We start from the raw sequence: 26,698 nt of genomic DNA on the forward strand, positions 1-26,698 counted from the left end.
ACAACTCGCAGTTGTAGCTTCTACTACAGAATAATCAAAACAATTATCTTCTCGTGATTTTTGTACGTTTTTGATTATTTCCGAACCGAAATTGTCATCATTAGTGCCTAAAACTGATTTTTCAGCTGATAAGAAGATGTCAGAATATGAATATGTTGTACTAACTGGTAAGTAAAGCCCGAAAATCCTCCATATGGAGTCGCAAAATGGGTTAGTAGAGGCGTTTATTGTGTGTTTGTGTGGGAATTGTCTGCAATTAGAGAGAATATGTGAGTGAAGTCGCATAAAAAAGTAACAAAAGTTATGAAAGAATAGTGGATTACGCAGCAAATCCGTTATTTCTACACAAAATTTTTAATTTTTTTGCACGGTTTGATATTGATTTTCATTAACAGTAAAATTTTATTTATAGTTAGTGATTCGTGTTACCATGGTTCTGCCACAGACAAGAGCGGCCCAGCGTTGGAGGAGTTGCTGAAGCAAAATTTCGGTGCCACGAAAATTTTGCGGGGTGTTGTGCCTGATGAAGCGAGCAAAATTATCGTAAGTTTTGATTAAAATTTTGAATTTTATCGCAAAAAATTAAAGATTACGACGTTTATCTTATTTTTTGCACAGGAAGTCCTCTTAATATTCGCCGATGAGCAAAAAGCGAACGTTATTATAACAACCGGCGGTACAGGATTCGGTCCGCGAGATGTCACGCCTGAAGCGACGCGTCAAGTGATCTACAAAGAAGCGCCCCAACTCGCTTACTTGATGATCGCTAATCAAATGAGCAACTTGGGAGCTGATAAAAAGAACAAAATGGTCGCTTTATCGCGGTAAATGATAATTTTTCAAACAAAAATCTTTTAATTTACCTGAAAAATTCACTTTTTCAGGGCCGTTTGTGGAATTCGGAATCAAACGTTGATCATAAACATGCCGGGAAGTGTAAAAGCTGTCACGGAATGCTTCGAAGCCATCAAAGAAATCATTCCGCATGCCGTTCAGCTGATCGTGAATGACTTGTCGAACGTTAAATCGACTCACGAGTACGTTCAAAGCGCCGGATGTCATTCGCATCGTCATCACCATCACGGAATTCATCATCATACGCATGTGTGTCCCAATAAAACTAACACGGGCGCTAAAGATGATCGAAATTCCGAGTATCCGATGATCGAAGTTGATCGTGCGCAGGATATTATTTTTGAAAATACCAATAAATTTGCGCCGGTTCAGTCGTTTGCGTCGGGAGTTGACATTCCGCCGTTTCGGGCATCGATTAAGGATGGCTATGCGGTCAAAGCTAGCGGAGGAAAGGGAGTTAAGAAGGTTTTGGGATACATTAATGCGGGAAATAAGGTAAGATTTTGAAGATTTTTGATGAATATTTGAAAGTTTTTTTTTAAATAATATAGTAAAGAATTTAAAAAATATACCAGAAAAAATTAAAAATCAATCATTTTTTAAATAATTTAAATTTAAAGACAAATATTACAAAAAAATTCAAAATATCCATACAGAAATATTAAAAAGTTTCAGAATTAAAAAAAAATATATAAAAAAATTAAATAAAAATATTAAATTAAATAAAAAAAAAAATATAAAAAAAAATTAAAAGATTAACAAATAATAATTAAAATAAAATAAAAATAAAAAAATATAATGAAAAATAAAATAATTTTAATTAAATTAAAAAATATATATATTAAAGAATATTAAAAAATTAAATTTTAGATTTAATTTTTTAAATTTTTTATTTTTATTATATAAAAAATATATATTAAAAAAAAATAAATAAAAAAAAAATTAAAGAAATATAAAGAAAAAATAAAAAAAAAAATATTTTTCAAAAATTTATAAATAATTATTTTTTTTTTAGATAAACACGAGCGAATTAAAAGACAACGAGTGCTTCAAAATCAACACAGGAGCACCTGTACCAGCCAACTGTGACGCCATTGTCCAAATCGAGGACACAAAATTAATAAAAGAGGAAAACGGCATCGAGAAAGAGGTTGAAATATTAATTCAACCCACAAAAAATCTCGACATAAGGTGCTTGCCAAAAATTTTTACATCTAAATTTTTAATTTTTAATAGCTTTTTAGTAGAATTTTATGATTTTTATTTGATATTTTAGTAAAATTAGTTTTTTTTTTTGTAAATTATAAAGGGACGTTGGTACCGATTTGAAAAAAGCTACAAAACTTTTTGCACATCGACGCCCCTTGAGCACTGTAGAGCATGCCATACTTGCCTCCGTAGGACAAATAGCTGTTTCTGATTGGGTAATTTACAACTTTTCAATTTTTTTCTTGACAAAAATTTAAAAAAATATTTTTTTTAGAAACCCCGCATCGCAGTCTTCTCCACGGGCGACGAACTCCTCACCCCGGAAAGTTCCCCAGTCGAAGGAAAGATCTTTGACTCCAACACCACAATGATAACGGGACTCCTGAAAGACTTTGGCTTCGATGCGACCCTCACACGAATTCTGTGCGACACAAAAGAAGATATCGAACTCGCGATAAATGAAGCGGAAAAACTCGGATGTCACGCGATCATCAGTAGCGGCGGCGTTTCCATGGGCGACAAAGATTACATCAAACCGATGCTACTCGAACGTGGTTTCAACATAAAATTCGGTCGAGTCAACATGAAACCCGGCAAACCGATGACTTTTGGCTTCAACTCGGAAAAACGCATCCAATTTTATGGTTTGCCCGGAAATCCCGTGTCAGCATTTGTTACTTTTCATCTTTTTGTGCTTCCGGGCTTGAGGAAAATGAGTGCGGATGAAGATGAGGAAGCGAAAGTACGACTTCCGATCATCACAGTCGAGCTACTGAACGAAAAATACGTTTTGGATTCGAGACCTGAATATGCAAGAGCCTTGATCGTCTCGAAAAATGGAAAATTATACGCAGAAATCACGGGAAATCAAATTAGTAGTCGACTGATGAGCGTCATGAACGCCGATGTGTTGCTGCATTTGCCGGGAGCGACGGAAGAAAGACCCGCAGTTACGAGGGGAACAATTCTAAAAGCCAGTGTCTTGAAACATGATTTTATTAGTCGTTATGAGTAGTGAAAATTTCATGGAATAAAATTTTTTCCAACATTTTTTACCGTTTATTTTTTTGAATGTTTGCAACTTTGTTGCATGACGTCGTTGCAAAAATTAAAAAAAAAATTAATTTATTTATACGAAATTTATTCAAAAGGCTGAACCTTTCTCTTTCTTTTTTTGCACTAAAACTAACAGACAAAATTTTTTCTCGAAAAAAGTGTGAATTTTGACTGAATACACTTAAAATTATTAAATTAATACGAAAGAAATGTAAAGATATTTATACAGTTTGCATGGTTTGTCGAACTGTGTCCTCTTGCTTGGTGAATCTAAATGAGTTGCGGCATGGCAAATTCAGTTGGAATTTTGTATTTGGCACTGAGAGAGTGTAAGTCTTGTGTGGACGGGCATCCCATAATGCTTTTTCAATGGTGTTTAACTGGCCAGTGGTCAAAATTTGGGCAGAATACTGCGTTGGCATGTTGTCGCTGATGTTTTGGCCTGAAATATAAAAATTAATTTAAAATAATTTAATTAAAAAAAAAATAAATTAAATTTTAATTAGTTATTAATTTGAAATTATTTCAACTTATTAATAAAAATTTAATTAAAATTAATTTTTATTTTAAAATATCCGCTTTCATGTTATTTAGTTTAATAAACTTAAGAATTTTAATGTTAATTATTAATATTTTTTATAAATTTAAAGTTTAATTTTTATAAATTCTTTTTTCTTTTTCTAATTTCTCTTCAAAGGAAAAATTTAATAATTTTTAATTTTAATTTTAAAAATTAAAATATGTATTAATTTTCTGAGTTTTAGTTATCAAAATATTAAAATTTTCATTTATTTAATTTTTTTAAATAAAATCTTCAAAAAATTATCCTTCAAAATTTTTAAATATTTATTTTTCAAAAATTTAAAAAACTTAAAATGAATTTTATTAGATTTTATTAAAAAAAATTAAAATTTTATTATAAATTATTTTATTTTAATTTTTTAAAGTTTTTAATTTAAAAATTATTTTTTTATGAAAATTTTTGTATTTAAATTTTATTAAAAATTATTTATTTTTTTTTATAAAATTAATTTAATTTAAAAAAAATTCTAAAGTAAAAATTTATAAATATTTAATTAATTTTTTGAATTATTTCAGAAATTTTCTCAAAAAGTCTTTTAAAAAATCATTCCTAAGTTTTATGTTCGAAATAACACGCGCTTTTCATTAAAATTTAAGATAAAAAATCTTACTTTGTGGAATTGGTGCCCTGAACAAAGACTCCGCAGACAATCCATGCGTATCTAATGTGACAACACTGACCCCATATGGCTTAAGTTCTTCGCGCAGTGCATCAGCGCATCCTTCAACAGCGTTACGTGATGCTGCAAATGCTGTTAATCCATCTCCAACGCTTCCGGATCCCAAAAATATCAAACGACCTCTGTTTTTGTACAAAAAAAAATTAATAAAAACTTTTTTTTAATGCATTTTAAATTTTTTACCTCGTCGGTCTCAACAATCCAATGAAAGCACGTGCCGTTCTCAAGCATCCCATGACGTTATTTTTGAACATATTTTCCCATTGAGCGCTGTCCTGCAAGTCAATCCGTCCTTTGTGCACGGAACCAGCATTATTGATTACCGCAAGAATTCCGCGTTCATTAGCACTCATATAAGCTCCCATCGATTCAGCAGCTTCTCGCATGATGTCTTCGCGTGTCACATCGATCTTCATGGGGACAATTGTTCCGGGGAGTTTTTCCTCCGATGTCGAGCTTTCGCGTTCTTTGACCCAACGTTTGAGAAGTTTTGCGGGCAACGAGTCATGGGGATCCTTTAAGCCGGCAAAAACGCGCAATCCACGACCCGCGAGGAAAGTACAAAGTTGCAAGCCGAGAGCGCTATCGGCACTCGTGATGAGAATGGAGCCGAGTTGGGGACCCATCGAAGTCACGCGAGTTCCCTTTACCTTGCATAGCAGGTAGAGCAATAAGGCACCAGCGATCGAGAATAAGGCCAGCAACTGGATTGTTAGTACGAGTGCTGTTTGGGGATCCATCGAGATTTAATTCTGAAATAAAAAAAAAGTTAAAAATATTTTTTAATGAAAAAAATTTTATAAAAAATTAAAATATAATTAAATTTTATAATTTATTATTATTTTTAATATTTATTATTTAATTAATTATTTATTAAAAAATTAAATAAATGAAAAATAATAAAAATTAAAAATGAACAATATTAATAATTTTAAATTAAATAATTGAAAATAAAAATTCATAAATTTTTGTTTAATAATTTTTTATTAATAAATTAAAAAAAAATTATTTATATATTTTTTTTATTTTTTTAAATTTAATTATTTAAAAAAAATTTAATTTATTTTACAATTAAATTTTATAATTTATAATTAATATATTAAAATTAAAAATATTAATTAAAAATAATATTAATTAATAATTAATAATATTAATTTAAAATAATCATATATTAAAAAAAAAATCATAATAATAAAATAAATTTATTTAAATAATTATTTTATTAAAAAAATAAAAAATAATTTAAATTTTTAAACTAAAAAAAAATAACAACGGAAGAAAGTCTGATAAAATATCTCACGTGTATCCGAATAACGGAGACACTTTTTTTAATTGTTTATAAAAACACGACATCAAAGACGTCATGCACTCTTGTACAACATAACAAGGCATCTTTAAAAAAAATATTTAAATGGAATTGTAGTGAAGTGATTAATTAAGATTCAATCAGTTTTACTTTCAATCGTTTCCGCTTTTTGTTTGTGCTTCGTTTTTTTTTCTATTTTAATTTCAGCTTGATAGACGTTGTTGTTTGCTGCATTTGTTTTTAAATAAATAATTGCTATTATTATTCAATATATATTCAAATGCAGACAAATTTGTAAGTGAACGGCGGCGTAAGTGTTGTCTGATTGTTTTTATTTTTATGAGAATCCGCGATATGAATCTTCCATTCTCTTTACGACAATTTTTCTAACAAATTAAAATTATTTAATATTTTTTACATAAAAATCTAATTTCACATAACAAAGCTCACTTTGCAATTAGTTTTTCTTTTGTGCCAATAAACTTAACTTTTTTCCATACATGGTTAACACACATTATTATTGTCTCATGTGATTAATAGAAAATAATAGAAAAAAAAGTTTTAACATAACATTAGCTCTCTTTTAACACAACTTTTTACTTGCCTTCAACAGATAATTATTACATGTATAAAATCGCTTTTAATCACTTACTTTGTTTGGTGTGTTTATCGAATGCAGAGCAAGAAAGAAAGAGAGAGAGGTAATTGTGTTGCACTTTTTGTATTATGTTTTTGAAAAAAATAATAGTAAAAGTACTTCCCTATTATTATCAAGTTATAAAAAAGGCAAAAAACTGCATTTATCGATAATATGTAATGTAATGTAGGTATTTAGTCGACAAATAATGTAACAACAAAACATTGTCCAAGCGTGTATTTGGCGTTGAATGAGTTTCGCAAGCTTTTGTTTATTTTTTTTTAGCTTATTGTTTGTTCTGCAATAATGAGTTTCAAAGCGATTGACAAAGGTTCCTTGTTGGTTGGAATTAGAAAGAAAAATATTGAGACATTTTTTTAAATAATTTTTTAACTAAGCTCAGACTTATTTAAATTTAATTTTAAAATTAAAAAAATAATTTTAAATAAATTTAAAAATAAATATAATTTCAAAGGATTTTAAAAAATTAAAGCTCCAAAATTTAAAAAAAAATAATATTAGGTAGTTAATTTAACGATTAATTTTTGAAAAAAAAATTAATTAAATTTAATTTAAATAAAATTTTATATAAAATAAATTATTTTTATAAATTTAAACTAAATTTTATTAATTTTTAATAAAATTTTACTTTTAATTTTAATATCAAATAAATAAATAAAATAAAAAGAAGATGATTCAATGCCGGAAATACAAAAAAATTCGCATTTGACTAAAAAAATTAATTTATAATCAGAAAAATCTTTTAAATGCGTTTTAAATCCTAATGCCTTCAAAATTTACCGTTTTTGAAGATGCATTGCCAAAACAATTTAAACTTAAGAATTCCTACGCAGTTGATTAGAGCGGATACATCAAACAAAAATCTGTCATTGAAAAAAGTTGCACGTTGGTCACGAAAAGTTCTATCTACCTATTCTAAAAAACGATGTTTGTACATATTCGATTTTGGTAAATAACAATCGTCTCCATACTGAGTTAACTTTTAAATAAATATTACGTAACTAAACACTTGACAATGTTAAAAGATGATTCATTTTGTATCTAAAAAGTTGCAGTTTAACGTTTATTAGCGCATTTATAAATTATTAAGTTTTATTCCGGTATATCTAAAAAAAATTTTTTTACACCTACAAATTTTTAAGTTCATTTTTTTGGTTTGATTAAAATTTAAATATTAAAAAAATAAAAATTTAATAAAATAAAAATAATTAAAAAATATCAATAAATAAAAATAAATAATAATAAAATTTATTTTATTTTATAATAATTATTAATTTATTAAATTATTAAAATAATATTTATTTAAATTTTTATAATTTTTTTCAAGACGATTAAAAAATTAAAAATCAAAATTATAAAAAAATAAGAATTAAATATAAAAATTTAATTCAAGAAAAAAATATTTAAAATAAAAAAAAACTTGATAAAAAACTTTTTTATATCCATCCATAAACTCATAAATTAATTTCTTACAGTAGCACCCATCACGTACAAATTACTAATTAAAAAATGTTTCGCTTTCAATTCCTTGTCCATTTCCTTTTGCGAGTTTCCAGTACAATTATTTCGTTACTGCAATCGATCATTATTTTTGTTTTATTTTGATACATGAAACCAGCTACACACGATCATTAAAAAAAATTTCGCAACATCTATCGATCGATCGATTGAACGAATGGCGGCAGGTGGTTTGGCTTACTAATGAGAATGTTACTTTGCTTAAACTTGTGTCGCTTTTTAACGTGAAACTCGTTTATTATTACTATTACAGTTTTCGATGTGGTTTCGAATATGGCAAACTCGTGTTGTACTATGTGCAACCTAATTTCGGTTTTGTTTCTTCGTACATTAGAAAGTCAATTTTTTTTAAATAAAATTTTGCTTTCTTGTGTGTCTGATCGGAACAATTTAATGCATGTCGATCATGTATTTGGCATTAAAATATTGTTTATACACAAATTTCATGTCAAACATGTGTTTTCAAAGTTTTGATCATTTGGAGCAAAGCAGCGCTTGGAGCGATAAACGTTCGATCTTCGGGTTAAATGTTGTTGTGAATGTCTAAAAATGTAAATTTTTGATGCATTTCTTTGATTACGTATCATTTTTATTTATTTATTATTGCTTTTTTTATTATGTATCACGTCTTTTTATCTCCATTGTTACCATTTGTGGAAAGCGATATATTTTGTCTGAATGTGTAACAAAGCACTAAAAATTTTATGCTGTTTTGAATTTCCTTTTCTTTCCAATAAAATGCAAAAAAACAAGTAACAATTGCTCAGTCTTTGAAGCATTTACAACACATGACTTGACTGGTTGGAGCCCACAAATGCAGCATAAAATTACAAAAAAATGTATTGGAATGAATAAATTTCACCATTTAATATTTTGTGAACACAGCGACAAGATAAATGCAAAAAATAAAATAAATATTAAAAAAATGCATTTGTTAAAAAAAAAATAAAATATTATTAAAATTATATTTTTATAATTTTTTAAATTAAGATTTAATATTTTTCCTTAAAATTTTCGAGATTCTTTAATTTTTACAAAGAATTTTTTACAATTTTCACTTTTATTTATTTAAAATATTTTTTTAATTTAATTGCATTTTATTTTAATTAAAATTTTTATTTATTTTTAATAATTTTTTTTTATTAATTTAATTTAATTAATTTTTTTTATTATTATTAATTAATTTTTATTTTTCATTATTTAAAAAAAAATTTAAAAAAATTTGTCGAATTTTTTAAATTTTATTTTATTTTTATTTATTTAAAATTTTATTTTAAATTTTTAAATTTATTTAATTTATTTTAAACTATATGTTCAAAAAAAATTTATTTTTTTTAAAAATTCGACGAATTTTTTTTTTTTTTTAATTTAAAAAAATAATTGTTTGAAAATAAATAATATAAAATTTTTGTAAAAATAATAAAAAAAATTGTTTTAGTTTTTTTTTAATAATTTTTTTAAATAAATTTAATTTTTAAAAAATATTATTTTTAATTTTAAAATTAATTTTTAATTAAATTTTTTTTAATTTTAATTTTTAAATTAATTATCATTAATTTTTTTATTTAGTATTTTTTTTTAACCTTAATTTTTAATTTAAATTTTTTCAAAAACTTATAAAAACTTCCATAAAAAGCCATTAAAAAATCCAAAACAAGTAAAATCGCGAAGAAATGCAATATTATCAACAAAATTTATCTTAAAAATAATATTTATGCTCATTTGTGTTGTAAATTTATCGTGCGATTAAAGCGATATGTTGATGGGACAACGACGCATCGACCGAACCTGCACGAGAAGAGAAAGCATGATTCGCAAAGAAAATGGTGATTAGCGTGAATATTAGAAAGGTTGCTGCGATCGGTCAAGATACAATGCGCGTGTTACTTTGATTAGGCAAAAGTTTCTCCATCATATATGTGCCTTTTTATATATAAATATTTGAAAGGTCAAAAAATCTCCAACATGCATGTTATAATGAAATTTAATTAACTAAAATGAAGATAAAAAAGTCGCAAACGGTACTCGTCAAGTAATAAATAAATAACTGACAAAGCAAAAAAAAAATTAACAACGTGAGATTTTTTCGCAACAAACACATCGCAAGCCGCCGCACCGGCAAAATTTAAATGTTTATTTCCACGATAAAGTTAAAAAAAATATTTAATTTAACCCAGGTCTTGAAACATGTAACAATGTGTACATAAACTTACACGTTTTTCCATGTTCAAACATCACAAAAAAAACATTTAAGACAATTTGTACCGTTTGCGAGTGATGAAATGCACGAGAAACAACAAAATTATCGCCGACAGTCTCCGGTCAGACGTGTGCCAAACTTGGATGAGGCAACAATTCGCACAAAAACAAACTATTAGAAGGCGCGGACGTCAATCAACTGTAACAAAAACTGCTCAATAAACAAATTATACTAAATTGAGATATTTTTTATTGACCTGATGATCGCTAATAACCGCTATATTTGTAAAATAAGTGTTTAAATATTTTTTTTTTTTGTTTTGAATGAATTCGCAAGAACGGACAGGTGAAATGAAAACAATAATAAGATTATGAATAATAAAAATATTTGATGGATGATTAGGTTTTGTAATATCTTTTTTTCGTTATAAATTTAATGATCAACAATTACCGGAAAAAATATGTTTTCCTGCGAAGTTAATTTGTTTTTCATGAATTTTAAGAATTTAATCAAGCGGAAAATTGAACGTTTCGGAAGTTTAATCATTTATTAGTCAATTAAGTTGCGGCGTTCTGAGGAAATGTCGGTCTTCTTCTGGGTAAAACAATAATTGATGGTTAGAATTGCAACCGCGCAGGAAGTTAAATATGTTTTTAAATCTTGATTACATAAAAATAATAAATTAAAGGATGGAAAATTTTTACTATTGCAAGAGGTCGTTAATATTAAAAATAATATCTTAAAAATTGTGAAATAAAATATTTGAAAATTTTTTTTAATTTTAATATTAAAGAAAAACTTAACATAAAATAAAATATTTTTTACAATATTTTAAATTAATTTTTATTTTTTTTTTCAATTGAAAAATATTTAATTATAACTTTTAAAATATATTTTTAATATAAAAAAAATTAAAATAAAAAATATTAATAAAAGGTCAATAAAAGATAATATAAAATATTATTAAAAATATTAATAAAATACCAATTAAAGGTTAAAAAAATTTTTAAGAATAAAAAATTTTCATAATTCTTGTTTTTAAATTGAAATTTGCAATTAGGTATTTAATTATTTTTTATAATTTAATAAATTTTAAATTATTTTTTTAATTAAGAAATATATTATTTTATTTTATATTTTTTAAATAAAAATTTTAATTTTAAGTTTATATGATTAAAAAAATTATTTTACAAAATATAAAATATATAATTTTGATAAATTAAAATTATTTAATATTAATTAAATTAAATTATTAATTTTAAATGTATTAAATTAATTTAATGCAATAAATAAATAATTTGTTTTTTAAAAATTTCTCAATATTTCAAAAATCATTTATAAATATATCAACAAAATATCGTTAAAAATCCCAAAATTATGATCAAAGAGTTCGTTAACATCAATCTTCTCCTTCAATAAACAAAAAATTAATCAATGATGTTTCAGTTTGTTTTGCATACCAAATCAAACGTTACGAAATTCATCGAAAAACAAACCAAAACAATCATCAATTTATCACCACTCACAATAAAATTTATTTTTTTTTTGCGAATTCAAGTTTCAGTCAGGCAATGTTGTTGCTTGCAAACGTGAGAAAATGCCTAACATAACAAAATATGGTCGCCATTGTGATGGTTCGTCTAATAAAAATACTACAACTTGTAACATATCTTTTGTATATAAACTTATAAATAATTGACTAACAAAACAAAAATGAATTGCGTATTTTCAATTTATTTACAATTAGTTCCACATTTATGAGGGCAATCTTGTCACTGCGATTCGTTACTCAGAAGAAAAAACGTGCGATTGTTCTTTCAAGAAATATTTTAAAAAATAAAAAACAAATAAATGTGTAGAATTACAAAGTATTATAAATAGTTCAATCTTTTTCTGCGGAAAAGTCGTCAACTGTAACACTTTTTGCTCGAACAAGTTCTTGTTTGATGAACATTTGAATATAATTGTGATTTTATTTAACACACAAACATGTGAGCGGAATATAGAACGACTTTGACTCGGAAAGAATGCGTTTTTATTAAAGACTAGCGAGTAAAGTATGTTACATCTATTATAGTTATTATTATTTTGTTTTCATTCTTCGAACGAACAAACCTCAATTTACGACGCTACAACACTCAGAGTAATAAATCTGTGACACGAAATGCCATAATAGGTAGATGTGACTATTGTTTAGCGCATATGTGAGATCATCTTCCATAGATTTTTATCAAGTTTTGAATTTTTGTTTAAAAAAAATAATTTTTTATGGAATTTTTAAGTCTGTCTGAATTTTAAATTTTTTCATAATAGAAAAATTAAAAAAAAATAATTTATAACAAATAAATTAATAAAAATATTATAAAATATTACTTTGGGTAAAATTAAAATAAAAATTAAAATAATTAAAATTTAATTTAATTATTAATTAAAATTTAATTATTTTTAAATCATAGAAATATTTTAATAAAAAGTAATTTTTTATCAAAAAAAAAAAAAACAATGCATACTAATAAAATTTTAATTTTGAATATTTTTTTATTTAAATAATAAATAAAATTTATTTTTTAAAAATTAATTTAAATATTTCAAAAAAACTTTAATTTAATTAATTTATTTCATCAAATAAAAAAAAAAAATAAATAAAATAAAATTTTAATTAATTTTTTTTAATTTATTTTTTTTTTTAATTATAAAAAAAATATATTTTTATTAATTTATTTTAATTTTATTTAAATTTAATTTAAATTTTTAAAATTTATAATTTTTATTGCAATATTTATTTTTTTAAGAATTTAAATTTATTTATTTTCAACAAAAAATTTACATATAAATTTACTTTATTTAAAATGCGCTTAAATAATTTATTTTGATGACAAATACTCAAAAATTCCAACACCTACCATGCACCATATTTCAATGTTTAACAAACCGCGATCAAACCAGAATAAAATTATCAGCTATTTCCAGAATTGTCTGCTTTGCTTCGTGCGTTTACCTCATCAAAATTAGCATGATTCTTCGCTTTTCAACAAAGAGTGTCAAAATTAAATTAGCACATCATTGTTCAAGACACTCGAAAAATATTGACATTGCCAAGAATGAAAATACAAAAAATCATGTTTTCTGAAGATTCTTTTTGAAATTTGTTTTGTTAGCGAATAAAGGTGTGAGAATTCACAAAAAATAATATAACGGACGCCCCATTTATAGACAACTTGTCCATATATGATTTAAATATTTTTTTGAAAAAATAAATACAGACAAATTTTTTAAATAAAATCTCGTTTCTGGTAGTGCATTGTTTATTTTTTTCACTGAATGAATTTTCTGTTTTGGGTTTTTAAAAAATTAATTTAAAGATAAACAAATAAAATTTGTCAAAAAAATTACTGAAGAGTTAAAAAAAATTAATTTATACAAAAAAGTGATTTATTGTCGGTGAAATCATCATAAATTGAACACAAAACACTTCAACCAAAGATCAATCGTAATAATTGACCTTCGCATCAATGGAGAATTTTTATCACTTTTCGACACTTGAATGAACAATCTTCATTACGAGGTGTCGTTTTATTTTATTTTTTTTTTATTAATTCATCTTGTTCACTGTCAGTCTAACTTCCTTTGCTAAAGCTTTGAAATTCAGCCCAGCCCAGTTTTGTAAATTCAAATCCAGTATTAACATGCAAGATCACTTATTTCTGAGTCAGAGTCATACATGTATGTAAAATATTTTTAATATTCAATCCATCATAGAAAAATCACACATTCCATTGAAAAGTTACAATATAGTAGGTCAAAGTACGAAAAAATTATTCAAGATATTTATTTAATGCATTTTAAGGAAGGTAGGCTCAAAACCACACAATTTTCATTTAATTTTAATTTTTTGCCATTGAAAGTCGATCCTCCCATTTTGCCAGGCGTACATCTGAAAACAATAAAAACCGCGCTCTTGTTAATTCAACGACCTCTAAAAAAATTTTTAAATAGCATTTTATTTTTTTAAAGAAAAAAAAAAAAAATTATTATTGACATCGTGATTGCTTGCGTTCGAGTCAAATACCTTCGAGCAATGTTTTCTATTCAGCTAATAAATTTTTGAGTTTCACTTCTTGGTTGGTACTTAGACTAATTATCGTGTTCAAGCAAGTGTTAGGAAAGAAACATAGCTTGACATTACTTGAATATTTATCATTATTCTGCGCGAAATAATTGCACCTGATAAATTAATTCGAAAAATGTAGACTTTGAAGTATGGCAATTATTCATAAAATAGTTTGATCTAAAAAAAAATAAATTATTATTTTTTATTTATCAAGTTTCTGTCATGTTTAATAATTTTTTGTACATGAAAAGGCAACTCATGTTTTGTCAGTAGCTTTAAATAAATGCAATTAACATCATAATATTTAAAGACGTAATAATTGAAGGACAGTCCAGTATAAAAAAAAATAAATAAATAGTTCACCTGTCAATTTTTTTTTTTTGTAAGTAACATGAAACCACAAATTGTTCGAATTTAATATAATAAAGTATTGAAATAATTTTTTTATTGTATAGAATTGCTTTTTTTAGTATTATTACAGAATACTGAATATTTTTTTGTTTTGAAAGTTTTTTTTTAAATTTCATAGAATATTAATAGCTTGTAAACAAAAACTTGGAACGTGTAAAAAATATAAAATCTAATCGAGCTTACATTGAATTTGTATTAAAATAATAAAAATAAAACAAAAGCGCATTTCCGATTTATTTTGATTTTTTTTTATGAATATTAAAACCTATAAAAGTTGCATTTTCAAGGTTAAAGATGATGTCAAAAAATATTAAAATAAAAACTTTTTGACATAATCCCCGAATTTCTTTCACGAAATGCGTTACAAATAGGTTTTGCTTAATAAAATAAAATTTTTAAATAAATAAATAGAAACAAAAAAATAATCCAATAAATTATTTATAGATATAGTTTTTTGTTCGATTTGCTGTGCAGCAGACTCGTGCATAAAACTTGTATATTTTCAAATGTTTGTTTAGTGTGTTGTATATTTGTTTTTTTCGTCAAATATTGTTTTATTAACTGGTTTGATTGCTTTTGCTGTAGTTTTATTTTTTTGGTGTGTGTGATATCTTAATATTAAATGGCAAATATATTAAATTTCAATTATTTTGAAACGAAACGAAAATAACGCAATCCAGCAATAATATTTAAATTACAATATTAATTTATTTACATTTTGACTTCTTGTTTTTATTGAATTTTGTGTTTATGGCAAATTTTAACGGTAATGGAATTTTACAGTAAAATTTAAAATAAATATTAAAGGCAGTTCTATTTAAAAATTATTTTAGTTAAAAAAATTTATTGTAAATATTTATATTGAAAAATTAAATATTTTAATTTATTAATAATATTATAATAATATTTTTAGTTTACGATCTTTTATATTATGACATTTTTAATTTACAAAAATTAAAAAAAAAAATTATTTAATAAAAAATAACTTAAAAAATAATATAATGATGAAGATATTTTTTAACTAAAAATTTTTCAATTTGAATTTTTTTGAAATTTTATGTAAAATTTTTATTTTGTAAATTAATATTAATTTTAATAAAAATTAAATAAAATAAAATTCAACAAAATATCAAACATTATGAAATTTTTAATTTTCAAATATTAATAGAACTTTCAGAAAAAATATTTTTTTATCAACATTTTTTTATTTTAATATTTTTTTATTATAGTTTTTTCATGAATTAATAAATTTAATAATTTTATTTAATAAATATTAAATTATCAAAAATCTCAAATTAAAAAAAATATATTTTTCAATGACAAAATTGACCAAGTTTTACTAAATTTACTTCAAAATTATCATAAATTGACTCAAAATAATTTTTATTCGGACTAAATAAAAAAATGTATTAAACACATAATTTCAATACATTAATAAATAATAAAAATGCATTTGAAAAAAATCCATCGAATAAATTAACAACAAATGCAGCTACTTAATCTTACATGATATAATCTTAATATCTCCATATCATTATGTTATGCAAATTACTCAAACAACAACCATACATAAAACGTTGTTGATATAAGATTTTATTACGACAAGTGTAACAACTCACAACAACAACAATAATAATAATCATGCAGATACATTTTATTAATTAAAGCGAAAACTATAAAGGTCAACCACTCGCGTAGTATGAGAAACGATTTAATTACAGAAAATAGCACACGTCGTCGGAGTACTAATTGAATAATTGACAAGTGCATTTACCTTTTGCTTGCTTCGTACGCGAGAGACATCACACAAAACATTTAACGCAGCTATAAAAAACAAACAAACAATTGAGTATGAATTTCACTCTAAACACAAGTGGGTAGTCAAAAACGGTACAATCACCCTCAACTGCCTACCAAACTGGCAAAAAAATAATAAAAAGTGTACAATATTCAATTATTTGTTTGTTGACATAAGCGTAAAAACGGTGAAAGAGATTAAACGAGCGAAAATTTTTCCAATCGAATCAGTGTCTGACAGTGCATTACAAGTAATTTTATTATTATTATCGTTATTTATGGAGACCATATTAGGCTCACAAGTATATGCTTAAAATTATAAATTATTATTTTTAAAACTCGCGCAATTATTTTGGTCAAAGATTTTTTTTATAATAATTTAAAAGCAATATTTTTTTGGCGTTTACTCGAATTTCTCTTTCGCGCTTACTCACATGTGAAAATTAGTGAAGGCATTGACGTTTCTACAGAAACGGTTTTTGTCAGGTACTTAATAAAAAATTATTAAAGAAAATATTTTAAAAATATGCTTAAGAAGGGCCCTAAAAAGTTAAAATAATTTCTCTAAATTTTAGCAATATAAAAAATTTTCGTTAAATTATTTATTTACTGCAAAATGAAGCGTTTTGATTCCAGAAGATTTTATCCCAATGCACAATCTAAATTTTTGTCCCGATGCACAAATCAAAATGTTGCCCTTATACACATTCTAAAATTTCGACCCATCGTTCATTCTAAAATTTTATTCCCAATGCGCAATCTGAAATTCTGTCCCAATGCACATTTTAAGTCTTTGACCCAATGCACATTGTGGACTTAAGAGGCATAATTACTTATGCAATTAAGAGCTACAGCGCCATCTCGTTATTCAATGTGTAACTAAAAGCGTGAAGACAATACAGTGCATTGGGTCGTAGATTCAAAATGTGCATTGGGACAGAAATTAAGATTGTTAATTGGGACGAAACTTCAAATTGCGCCTTGGGGCAATATTTTAGAATGTACAAAATTTGAATAGGGGCTACATTTTAGTTTGTGCATCGGGATAAAAATTTAGATTGTGCACTGGGACAAAAACTAAATGAAGCGTTTTTGACAATATATTTCGGAAAACATTTGAGTTTGAATAAAACAAAAGGCATTAATAAATAGACTCTTAATATTTTTTAAAAATTTTTGACATACCTTTTACAACATTTTTCAGGGATAGTAAGTACCATGGTGTGAAAAAAATTTATTTAAATCTCTCAAGCACGCCTGACAAGTTTAAAAACTATCACAAAATCGGTTACCACAATAGATCGTGCGATTTGAGTATTTTTTGAGTTATCTAATAATTTCAACTCATAATGAAAGAAAATAATTTACCTTAAAAAAGGGCATAAAATAATGTTAATTTACATTTTTTCGAGTTAATCCAAACCAAGCAAACATTAAAACCAATTCAACAAGTAACGTTACTTATGATCGTGTCTGTCGCTGCACTGTTCCTCAAGGCGGTAAACGTATTTGTGTCATGTTTATTGGAGAAAAAAAAAAGAGATTTCTACTCGAGTAAATAGGTAAAAGTACAACTTGTAGTTCAAAAAATGCCATCGATTTCTCTCGTAAACGGTTACTTTTCATCCTACATAAAACAAAAACCGAACGACGGATGATCAAACGACAACATTGAAAATTATTTCGTTTACATTGTGGCACAAACACACAAGTCAATTACCTTTTCCCGTTAGTAGTTGCATCGCCAGATTAACTCATCTTTTATTGCATTCGTTTGTTGATTGAATTCAATTCGATTGGAAATTGATTGCAAGAACACGTAAATTTGTAACAGTAAATAAATGTACAATCGACATTATTTACAGTTGATATTCTAATGCACGTTAATTTAGTGTTGATGATGGAAACCAAGTGTTTATCCAAAGACCGCAGAACAGAGAAATGCCCGCGTAAAACAATGTTGCTGTAATGTTCTTTCAACACTTTGGTACTTAATGCTTGATTTATTGTTTACTTAGTCGTCGCTTGTTTATTCAATTTCCCTCTGTTTTGCTCTTCTGCGGTTTTTTTGTTATGCAAGTGCGGGAAAAAATGAGATCAGCGGATTCAACCATTTTCGGAGGAATTTGTAGAGCAGTCGGTTAATCAATGCAGAACTGTAAATTTTTGAATATTCAGAATTTCAAAGAATTCGCCCACTCGAGTCTCGCCTTAAAAGTGTAAGTAGATCACATGAATGAGAATTAAAATATAGAAAGTGTTGATAAATAGGTTGAAAGAATAAACAAAAGTGACTAATATTTCTTTTGAAAAAATTGGAAAATAAAAAATATTGAATTAGCAAAAAAGCGATTTTCAAATTTTTAACGAAAATTTTTTGATTTAAATTTTTATGTATTTTTTCCATTTTTTTTTTAAATATTATTTTTATAAATTTATTATAAGATTATTATAATTATTACTATTATTTATAAGAAATATAATTAAAAAAATTTTTTATTTATAATAATTATTTTTTTCGTAAAATATTTTTTTTTGTTTTAGCAAATTTCATCAAAAAACATAAAATTAAAAAAATATATTTCATTAATATTTTTTTTAATTTTATGTTTCTGATAAAATTTTCTGAAATAAAAAAAAAAATATTAGAATACCAATATTGGAAAAATATTGGAAACATTTGAAAAAAATCTACAAATTTATAGCAATTTTCTTTCAAATGTATTATTATTTTTTTAATAATATAAATAATAAATATTTAAATTAAATAATAATTGAATTTAAAAAAAAATAAAAAATTTAAATATTAATATATGTACCTAAATAAGTATAATTATAAATTTATTATTATGCATTTATAAATTTATTATAAAATTTTGGTAAAATTATTTTTATTAATTTTTTAAATTTAAAATTTTTTAAAAAAATATTTTCATTTTATTTCCATTTTTTTTTAAATTTAAAGTTTTTTGATAAAAATTTTGCGAAATTCCATTAAAAATTTAACAAAATTCTAAAAATTTCTTCCAACTTTCACCCAATTACGAATTATTTTGACAAAAAAACAATTCAAGATTATTCCATTTTAAATTACATTTAAGAGCCTATTCAAAGTCCGTTAATAACTTCCAAAAATAGCTTTTTCTGTCTGAATTAGATAAAAATTAACACTGCCCACTCAAATTCTTCAGATGACTCGCCGATCGATTAAACAGCCGTAAAACAAACATTTTAACTAAATATTACCCAAAAATTAACAAAAAAAAAGTTGACTACCTTGGAGACAACCAAAACATTTTTTTTTTGATATAAATTTTAATAAAATTAAATGAATTTTTGAGCGTCGTTTTTTGAATAATTTATGAACTACCTGCTTTAGCTTTTCTGAATTTTTTTATTATTTAATTTTGTTTCATCTAAGCTTTATTTGGATAAAAATTTGAAATTTAATAAAATTTTAATTAATAAATAAAATGAAAGCTATTATTAATTATTAAAAACCTACAAAAACTAATTAGAGCATTGCATTTTATTGAATAACCGCTGTAGTTTCCCATGCAGTACTTAACAAAAATCGAAGTTTGTGCAAATTATGGTACAATTAAGAAAAAATGCTCAAGTTATGTGCAAAAGTAGTAATCATTGCATGTAAAATATTGCCAAGTAGGGAGGGAATATAATTAAAATATTTTTTTAAAAACTAAGAAAATATAGAGAAAAATTGTAAAAATTGCGTCCCTCACTAATCATTGCATGCAATCTTTGTATAATTTAACGTTAAAATAATCTATTGCTAACAAAGCGTTTAAACGATCATTTGTTTCTGTTCATTTAACATCAACTAACCTAAATATTTTTTCCTTTATCGACTCGAGTGTGCATGGAAAATAATTTATGAACACTTCTTATGCATTCCTCCGTCTTCGGTGCTTGCTTCGTTTGTTGTTGCAGCATGAGTATGTTATAACACAACAAAATGAGATGCATGTTCATTATAATAAAGTGTTCATGTGCAAATGCAAATAATAATGTAAATAAATAATAATAAAATCATTGCACTTATGTGTTTAGACAAACACAAAAAAAATGCTCTCAAGTAATATTTAGTACAACCACACACGAGACGACGAGCCCAAGAGCGTTTTTGTGTTTGCTCATGTCAGTTTGCATTCCATTTGCGAGCATAAAATTGCTCAATTCCTCCTTTTATCGACACACAACACGTCACTTTATTTATTAGACATTCATGTGATGATAAAGTTTCGTCGCCTTGCAATTCTATTTATTTCTGTTGAAATGTTTTTTTTTACACTTACTGACCTCAAATAGTTGCAACTTTGTCATTTTGTAATTAGCTTTTATCCTTTTCAGAGTGTATGTGTGCTTTTTGTCACCTTTGCAAATAAATTAACGAGGTTACGTACATTTGTAAGAAATTTATGTTTCGCAATATGAAAAAAATAGGAAAAATATGAAAAATTGGAATAAGTGACATAAAATTTAACTTGAAAAAAAAATTTAAAAAAATCTTGTGTTTTTAATTTTTTTAAAATAACATAAAAATTATAATTAAAAAAAATTTAAATTTTTTAATTAAAAAACGAAGGTAATTAATAAAATTTTCTAAATTTTAAATTAAATTTTTTTTTAAAATTTAAAAAATTTTACTAGTAAAAATTGAATCTAAAATTAATTGAATTAAAATTAAATAAATATTAATTAAATTTTCGTAAATAAATTTAAATTAATTTTTAATCAAAAAAAAAAAAAAAAAAAAAAATAAAATAAAAAAATTTTTTTTAAAATTTTTAAAAAATTTAAACATTTTTTTTTTTTATTTTTGTTTAAAATTTTTAAAATAAACATTTTTTTTTTTAAAATTTAAAAAAATTTTTTTTTTAATTGTTGAAGATTTTTTTTTTTGAAAAAAAAAGTTTTTTAAAGTGAAAAAAATTTAAAAAAAATCATTAAATATGAAAATTTATTAAAAATAAGTTTCATTAATTTAAAAAAAAATTTTTGAATGGGAAAATATAAAAAAAATTGTTAAAAAATTATTGAAAAAATTTCTCGCAAAAAAAATTCCACTGCAAAACTAAATTTTTCACAATTACTAAAAATGGTTCACAAAGTTTGGGTGCACACGAAGGTGTATTCTATAAAATTTTGTTACTTTTTTGGCGACGAGGTTTAAAAGGTGTGATTTTCTGCACCTGACATCAATCAATTAATTCTTCAACGATGCACGTTCGTCAAAATGGCTCCGTCCCACACATTTCCCATAAAAGTAAATATTGAAGCGCATCACCCATAAATATTTGCTCAAAAGATTACACAAGCTGAAAATATATCGCGAAGCAATAATTACAGAAATACAAAGAGACATGTACATAAGAGAGAAAGTTGCACGACGACGACGACTTGAATAACGATGACAACAATTTGCTTGTGATGCGTTCGCTGCGTTGCATTTTTACAAAAAAAAAAAAAAAAAATGCAAGATAATTACAGTGCATAAGGTATATAATTTGACATAAGAGATCGAACATATGAGTTCGACTCAACTTCAAAATAATAATTAAATTCCTCGTTAATTCGACATCATGCACGTTTTTTTCTGTAGATTTTTTTTCATTCACATAATTGATGCAATCAAAATAAATTGTTTTTCTATCCATTTATTTTTCGCGTTTATGTGCAAACATTTTTTTTTCGTTCGTTTTATTTATAAAACGAGCTTTTATAACAAGTTTTTACACATTCCTCGTTGCCTTTTTTATTTAGTGAGCGATGATAAATATGCTTTGCACAAAAAATAGCAGCGAGTTCATATATGTTGGTGTTGGCAAAAAATTCAATTTGAATTACAAAAACTCACGCTCGATACCTCTTTTCGTATATTTAGTTTTTTTTTTCATGAATAAATATTGTAAATGCATTCGGTAGGTGATTGATGTTGAAATTGACTGTAAGGAGCTTAAATCATTTAATAATTAATATTTTTTGTGTGATATTGATAAACATGAATTTGCAGTTTTTGCTATTTTTTGCAATGAAAAAAAAATTAAAAAAAATAAAATTTATCTATTTATGGGTGAAAGGCATGGACCACTGGACTGTGATAATTCCTTTTACAACTTTATTTATTTATTTTATTTTTTTGTTTTTGCAAAATTAAAGATTCAACTGAATTTAATAATTTTTTTCGATATTTTTTTAAATAACAAAAAAACTTTGGAATGAAATAACACGGAAATTTAATAAAAAATATTAAATAATAATAATAACCAGACTATGTGACTTGAAACCAAAACAATATATGATGATGTAAACAATTTTTTTTTTTTTTTTTTTTTATAAAAACAAAATTTAAAACAAATAGCTACTGATGCATTTTTTAATGTTTATAAAAAAAATCAATCATTCTTGGCCTAGATTGGAAAACTGTAAGTAATAAACCTACAAAGTTAATAATTCATGATTTATTATTAATTCATTAACATCATCACTCAATAAAACACTTTTTTAACATATTTATAATAATATTCATAATGAAAACGGTGAAGAAGAGTGAGTAAACTCATTCTACGCGGCTTCATTGTTTTACCGACTGAATTCACTTGAAGGACACAAGTGAGCCGTAAAAGATTATTATTCATAGAAAACTAGCACTAAATAGTTGTAAACACCTTCTCTCTTTTGATTCTATGAATTGTTCTTTTTTTTGTGTGTTAACAATTTAAAGCAATCTAATACATTAAGCACGTATCTTGGTTTACATTTTTTTGTAGATTTTGGCATAATTTGATTGTTATGGTTGAAGTTTTATTAAAATTGGTCGTAAATTGATGTCATTTATTTAAAATTAAAGAAGTAAATTTCTAACATTTTTTTTTCAGTTGTTGATAAACAATATTTTATTTTAATTTTTTTTTATTTTTTGTATGTATTTTTTAAATAATTTTTTTTTATAATCTTATAATTATAATTATTTAAGATTTTCACATTTTCCCATTTTATTTAAAAAAAATTAACTTTAATTTTTTGTTAAATTAAATAATTTTTTTTATAATTTTTTGAAGTAAATTATTAAAATTTATTTTACTTAAAAAAAATTATAAAAATTTTATCAAAAAAACAAAAATAATTAATTATTAAAAATTTTATAATTAAATTAAATGTTACTGTTATTATTTCAAATAAAATTAAAAAAAAAAATAATTTAAAATTAAATAAATAAAATATTTTTTTTTTAAATTCAATTTTTTATTTAATTCAAAATAAATAAAAAAAAAATTAAAAAATAAATAAATTTTTATCTAATTTATTTAATAATTTTTTTAATTTAATTCATTGTAGATTTTTGTAAAAATTCAAAGTAAATTATTTTAAAAATCACATTTTAATAGTGAAAAATAATTATTTTTATATTTTTACATACATACTTAAAAAAATTTTAACGAAACCTCAGTGTCAAATTTCCCTCTCATGTCAATAAATCGATCGCGGGTATAATTTTTTATACATTACACTCGAAATATTGAAAGTGTCGAACATTACTTGTCTGGCTTGTAACTCACACCACCAAAGCAAGATCAATTGATAATCATCAGAAGTCCTTTCCAATGCTACCAACCCATAATTAACTTTAAATTACTTTTTTAAAAGTCGCGCCAAGTCGCTCGCTCATTACAACACACATGCCCGCAGCAGCATGAACGAGTATTTATTGTCAAGAGCCTTGACAGTACTTTAAAGTAACTCTCTTAACACGACTCACCCATAGAGGAGCACCTTTCATTCATTGAAATTGTTGATATTTACTTAAAGTAGATTGTAAAATAATGACGTTAAAAAATTTTTTTTTCTACGAAAACTTTTCGTTTAAATATCATTAAAAGTCTAGGCATGAACAAATTTTTTTTTTACATAAAAATTGAATATTTAAAAAAAAAAGTCAAGGGGAGTGGCATGTCACATGCTCTCTAAAAAACGTTAGAAGATAAAAAAAAGTCAACTTGTAAATATTATTTTAGTTCAATGGAGAAACCCGGTTAATTTGTGCTAAAATGAGATTTTTGCCAATTAACTCGATTAGCCTCAATTGCGTTAATAACATATCCGCAAAACGAGATTCATGCATAAAATCAACAAATAAATGACCGATATTAGTAGAGAAGAGAAGAAAATTAATAGGAACGATCGCTAAGTTAAAAAAATGTAAAAGCAAGAGAAGCACAACAAAAAGTAAAGCATGTACGCGAAATGAGAAACCACCGAGTAAGTGCCCGAACACACTTTTCAAGCAGGTTGTTGACAACAACGAGCATACCGAGCTACATAAAAAACTGGTTTTTGGAATGTTTTATCGCGATATGTTGGGTATTTTGTTCCTTTTATCATTTCGTGTTATGCGAGAATGTTCAACTTTGTATTTTTTTTTTTTTTTTTTTTTTTTTTTTTTTTATAAGACAAGAGGAAACTTGATCGACCGGTAATTAAAATATTTTGTGTCCTTGACCATTGTAAGACATTACATTCTAATTAAAATATTTATTTATTTTATGACATAAAATATTCTCAGAGGCGTTTTGTTGGAAGGAGCATCTTTTTCAAGACGACAAATTTAATTTATTTTTTTTAAAATTTTAATTATTATTATTTTATTTATTTTTTTTTTTTTTTTTTTTAAAATATATATATTTTCTCTAAATTTTCTATATTATAATTTTCTTTAAAAAAATCTGAAAAAAATTAAATTAAAAAAAAATAATTAAAATTAATAAATTAATTGAATAAAAAATAAATTCATTAAATTTTTGGATGTTCAGAAAATTATTAAAAAATTCAAATTTAAAATCCCAGTGCAAATTTCAAAAATCTAATGATGCAGAAATGTTTGTCTTGCGATGTCTAAAATAATTTTTTTCACTATGAGGGTCATTTTTTAGTGTTTAGAGATTTTATGATTAAATAAACGTTAAAAACTACTTCTGTACAACACTAAAAAGTAATTAAAAAAATTATTTAAAAAAAAATTTTTAATTTATTTTTAAAAAATTTTATTTAAAAAAAAAATTATTTTTTTAAAGAAGTTAAAATTTTATATTTGTCAATTTTAAAAAAAAGCGAACTAAAAAAATAATTATGGTAACAAAGTCGATTGAATTTTTTTAAATAAAAAATATTGACTTAGACTGAAATAAAAATTACGAATTTAAAAAAAAAACTTTATTTAAAAATTTTTATAAATGATCTATTTTTGAAAAAACTTCTTGTAAACATTTTTTTAATATATTTTTTTTTTTATTTTTTTATAAATATATTTTTTATACATTTTAAAATATTTTTTTAATTCTTTTTTATACCAAAAATAATAAAAAAAAAATATTTCTCGGATTTTCTATCCAAATTATCGCAACACGCCCCTGACAACTCCGTATCATCTTCACACCAAGTTCAAAAAAATTAAAAATTCAGTTGTTAATTGAGTAGAATGTCGCAGAATTGCACTTTAATACATATGTCGCGTTGTCCTTCGCTATTCTCGTAATACATTTTAATTATTATTAAACAACTTAAAGCATTCTGCAGTGCGTGTAATGTGACAAAGACACCATGTATGGATCAATTTTGAAATCTATAATTGGTTGATTGAAGTGCAAAAAGGTGAATTCGTTTAGAATTTTAATTTAATTAGCGTTGAAGATCATGTCGCGCCAATAATTAAAATGTTAACGTGCTAAGTTGTTGTTGAATCATCATTATTTTTGTGCGAAAAACAAGAAAATGTTGAAATTGTTTTATAAAAACCTGATGTATATTTATTTTATCCGTGTTTGATATTTTTTTTAATTATTGCTCAACATTTATTTTATTATTATTTAATTTATTATTTTATTAATTATCACAATATTTTTTTATAATTTTTTTTTATTTTTTAATATTTTTTTTTAATTTTTATTTTTTATAAAATAATTTTTAGCACTAAATTTTTATTTATTAATTTATTACCATTTTATTTTAAACCTAATGAACCACAAAATTATTTTCTTTGATGAGTTTTTATTGTTTTTATTTATTTTTTTTATTATTATTTAATTCACTAACGAACACCACCGATTACTTCAACGGCAAATAAAACACTGAATAAGCGGCGTTTTTGTATTTTATGCTTTGCCTCTCCGTTAAAAATATTTTTGTACCGAAGAAATATTTTTGTTTCTACACAAATACGTTTCTTTTACTGCTCGTTCCTCTCTTTTAATATTTATTTCTTAAGTTTTCTTACTTATTCCACTTAACGACTAATTTT

The 26,698-nt window shown here is 24.3% G+C and overlaps 2 protein-coding genes across 2 annotated transcripts; one reads left to right on the top strand and one right to left on the bottom strand.

Annotated features, from left to right (window-relative positions):
* LOC134827351 (molybdenum cofactor synthesis protein cinnamon) lies at nucleotides 1-3,112 on the top strand. The gene is made up of 7 exons (XM_063839952.1): nucleotides 1-167; nucleotides 413-543; nucleotides 619-824; nucleotides 885-1,350; nucleotides 1,871-2,046; nucleotides 2,165-2,279; nucleotides 2,339-3,112. The coding sequence occupies exons 1-7, from the start codon at nucleotides 137-139 to the stop codon at nucleotides 3,077-3,079; spliced, it is 1,866 nt and encodes a 621-aa protein (XP_063696022.1). The 5' UTR covers nucleotides 1-136; the 3' UTR covers nucleotides 3,080-3,112.
* LOC134827353 (estradiol 17-beta-dehydrogenase 2) lies at nucleotides 3,072-26,515 on the bottom strand. The gene is made up of 4 exons (XM_063839953.1): nucleotides 26,398-26,515; nucleotides 4,566-5,134; nucleotides 4,314-4,504; nucleotides 3,072-3,562 (listed from the first exon to the last, which is right to left on the bottom strand). The coding sequence occupies exons 2-4, from the start codon at nucleotides 5,120-5,122 to the stop codon at nucleotides 3,342-3,344; spliced, it is 969 nt and encodes a 322-aa protein (XP_063696023.1). The 5' UTR covers nucleotides 5,123-5,134; nucleotides 26,398-26,515; the 3' UTR covers nucleotides 3,072-3,341.
* Nucleotides 26,516-26,698: the final 183 nt, after the last annotated feature.

Source organism: Culicoides brevitarsis, chromosome 1 (genome assembly GCF_036172545.1).
Source record: "Culicoides brevitarsis isolate CSIRO-B50_1 chromosome 1, AGI_CSIRO_Cbre_v1, whole genome shotgun sequence".
Classification (NCBI taxonomy): Eukaryota; Metazoa; Arthropoda; class Insecta; order Diptera; family Ceratopogonidae; genus Culicoides; species Culicoides brevitarsis.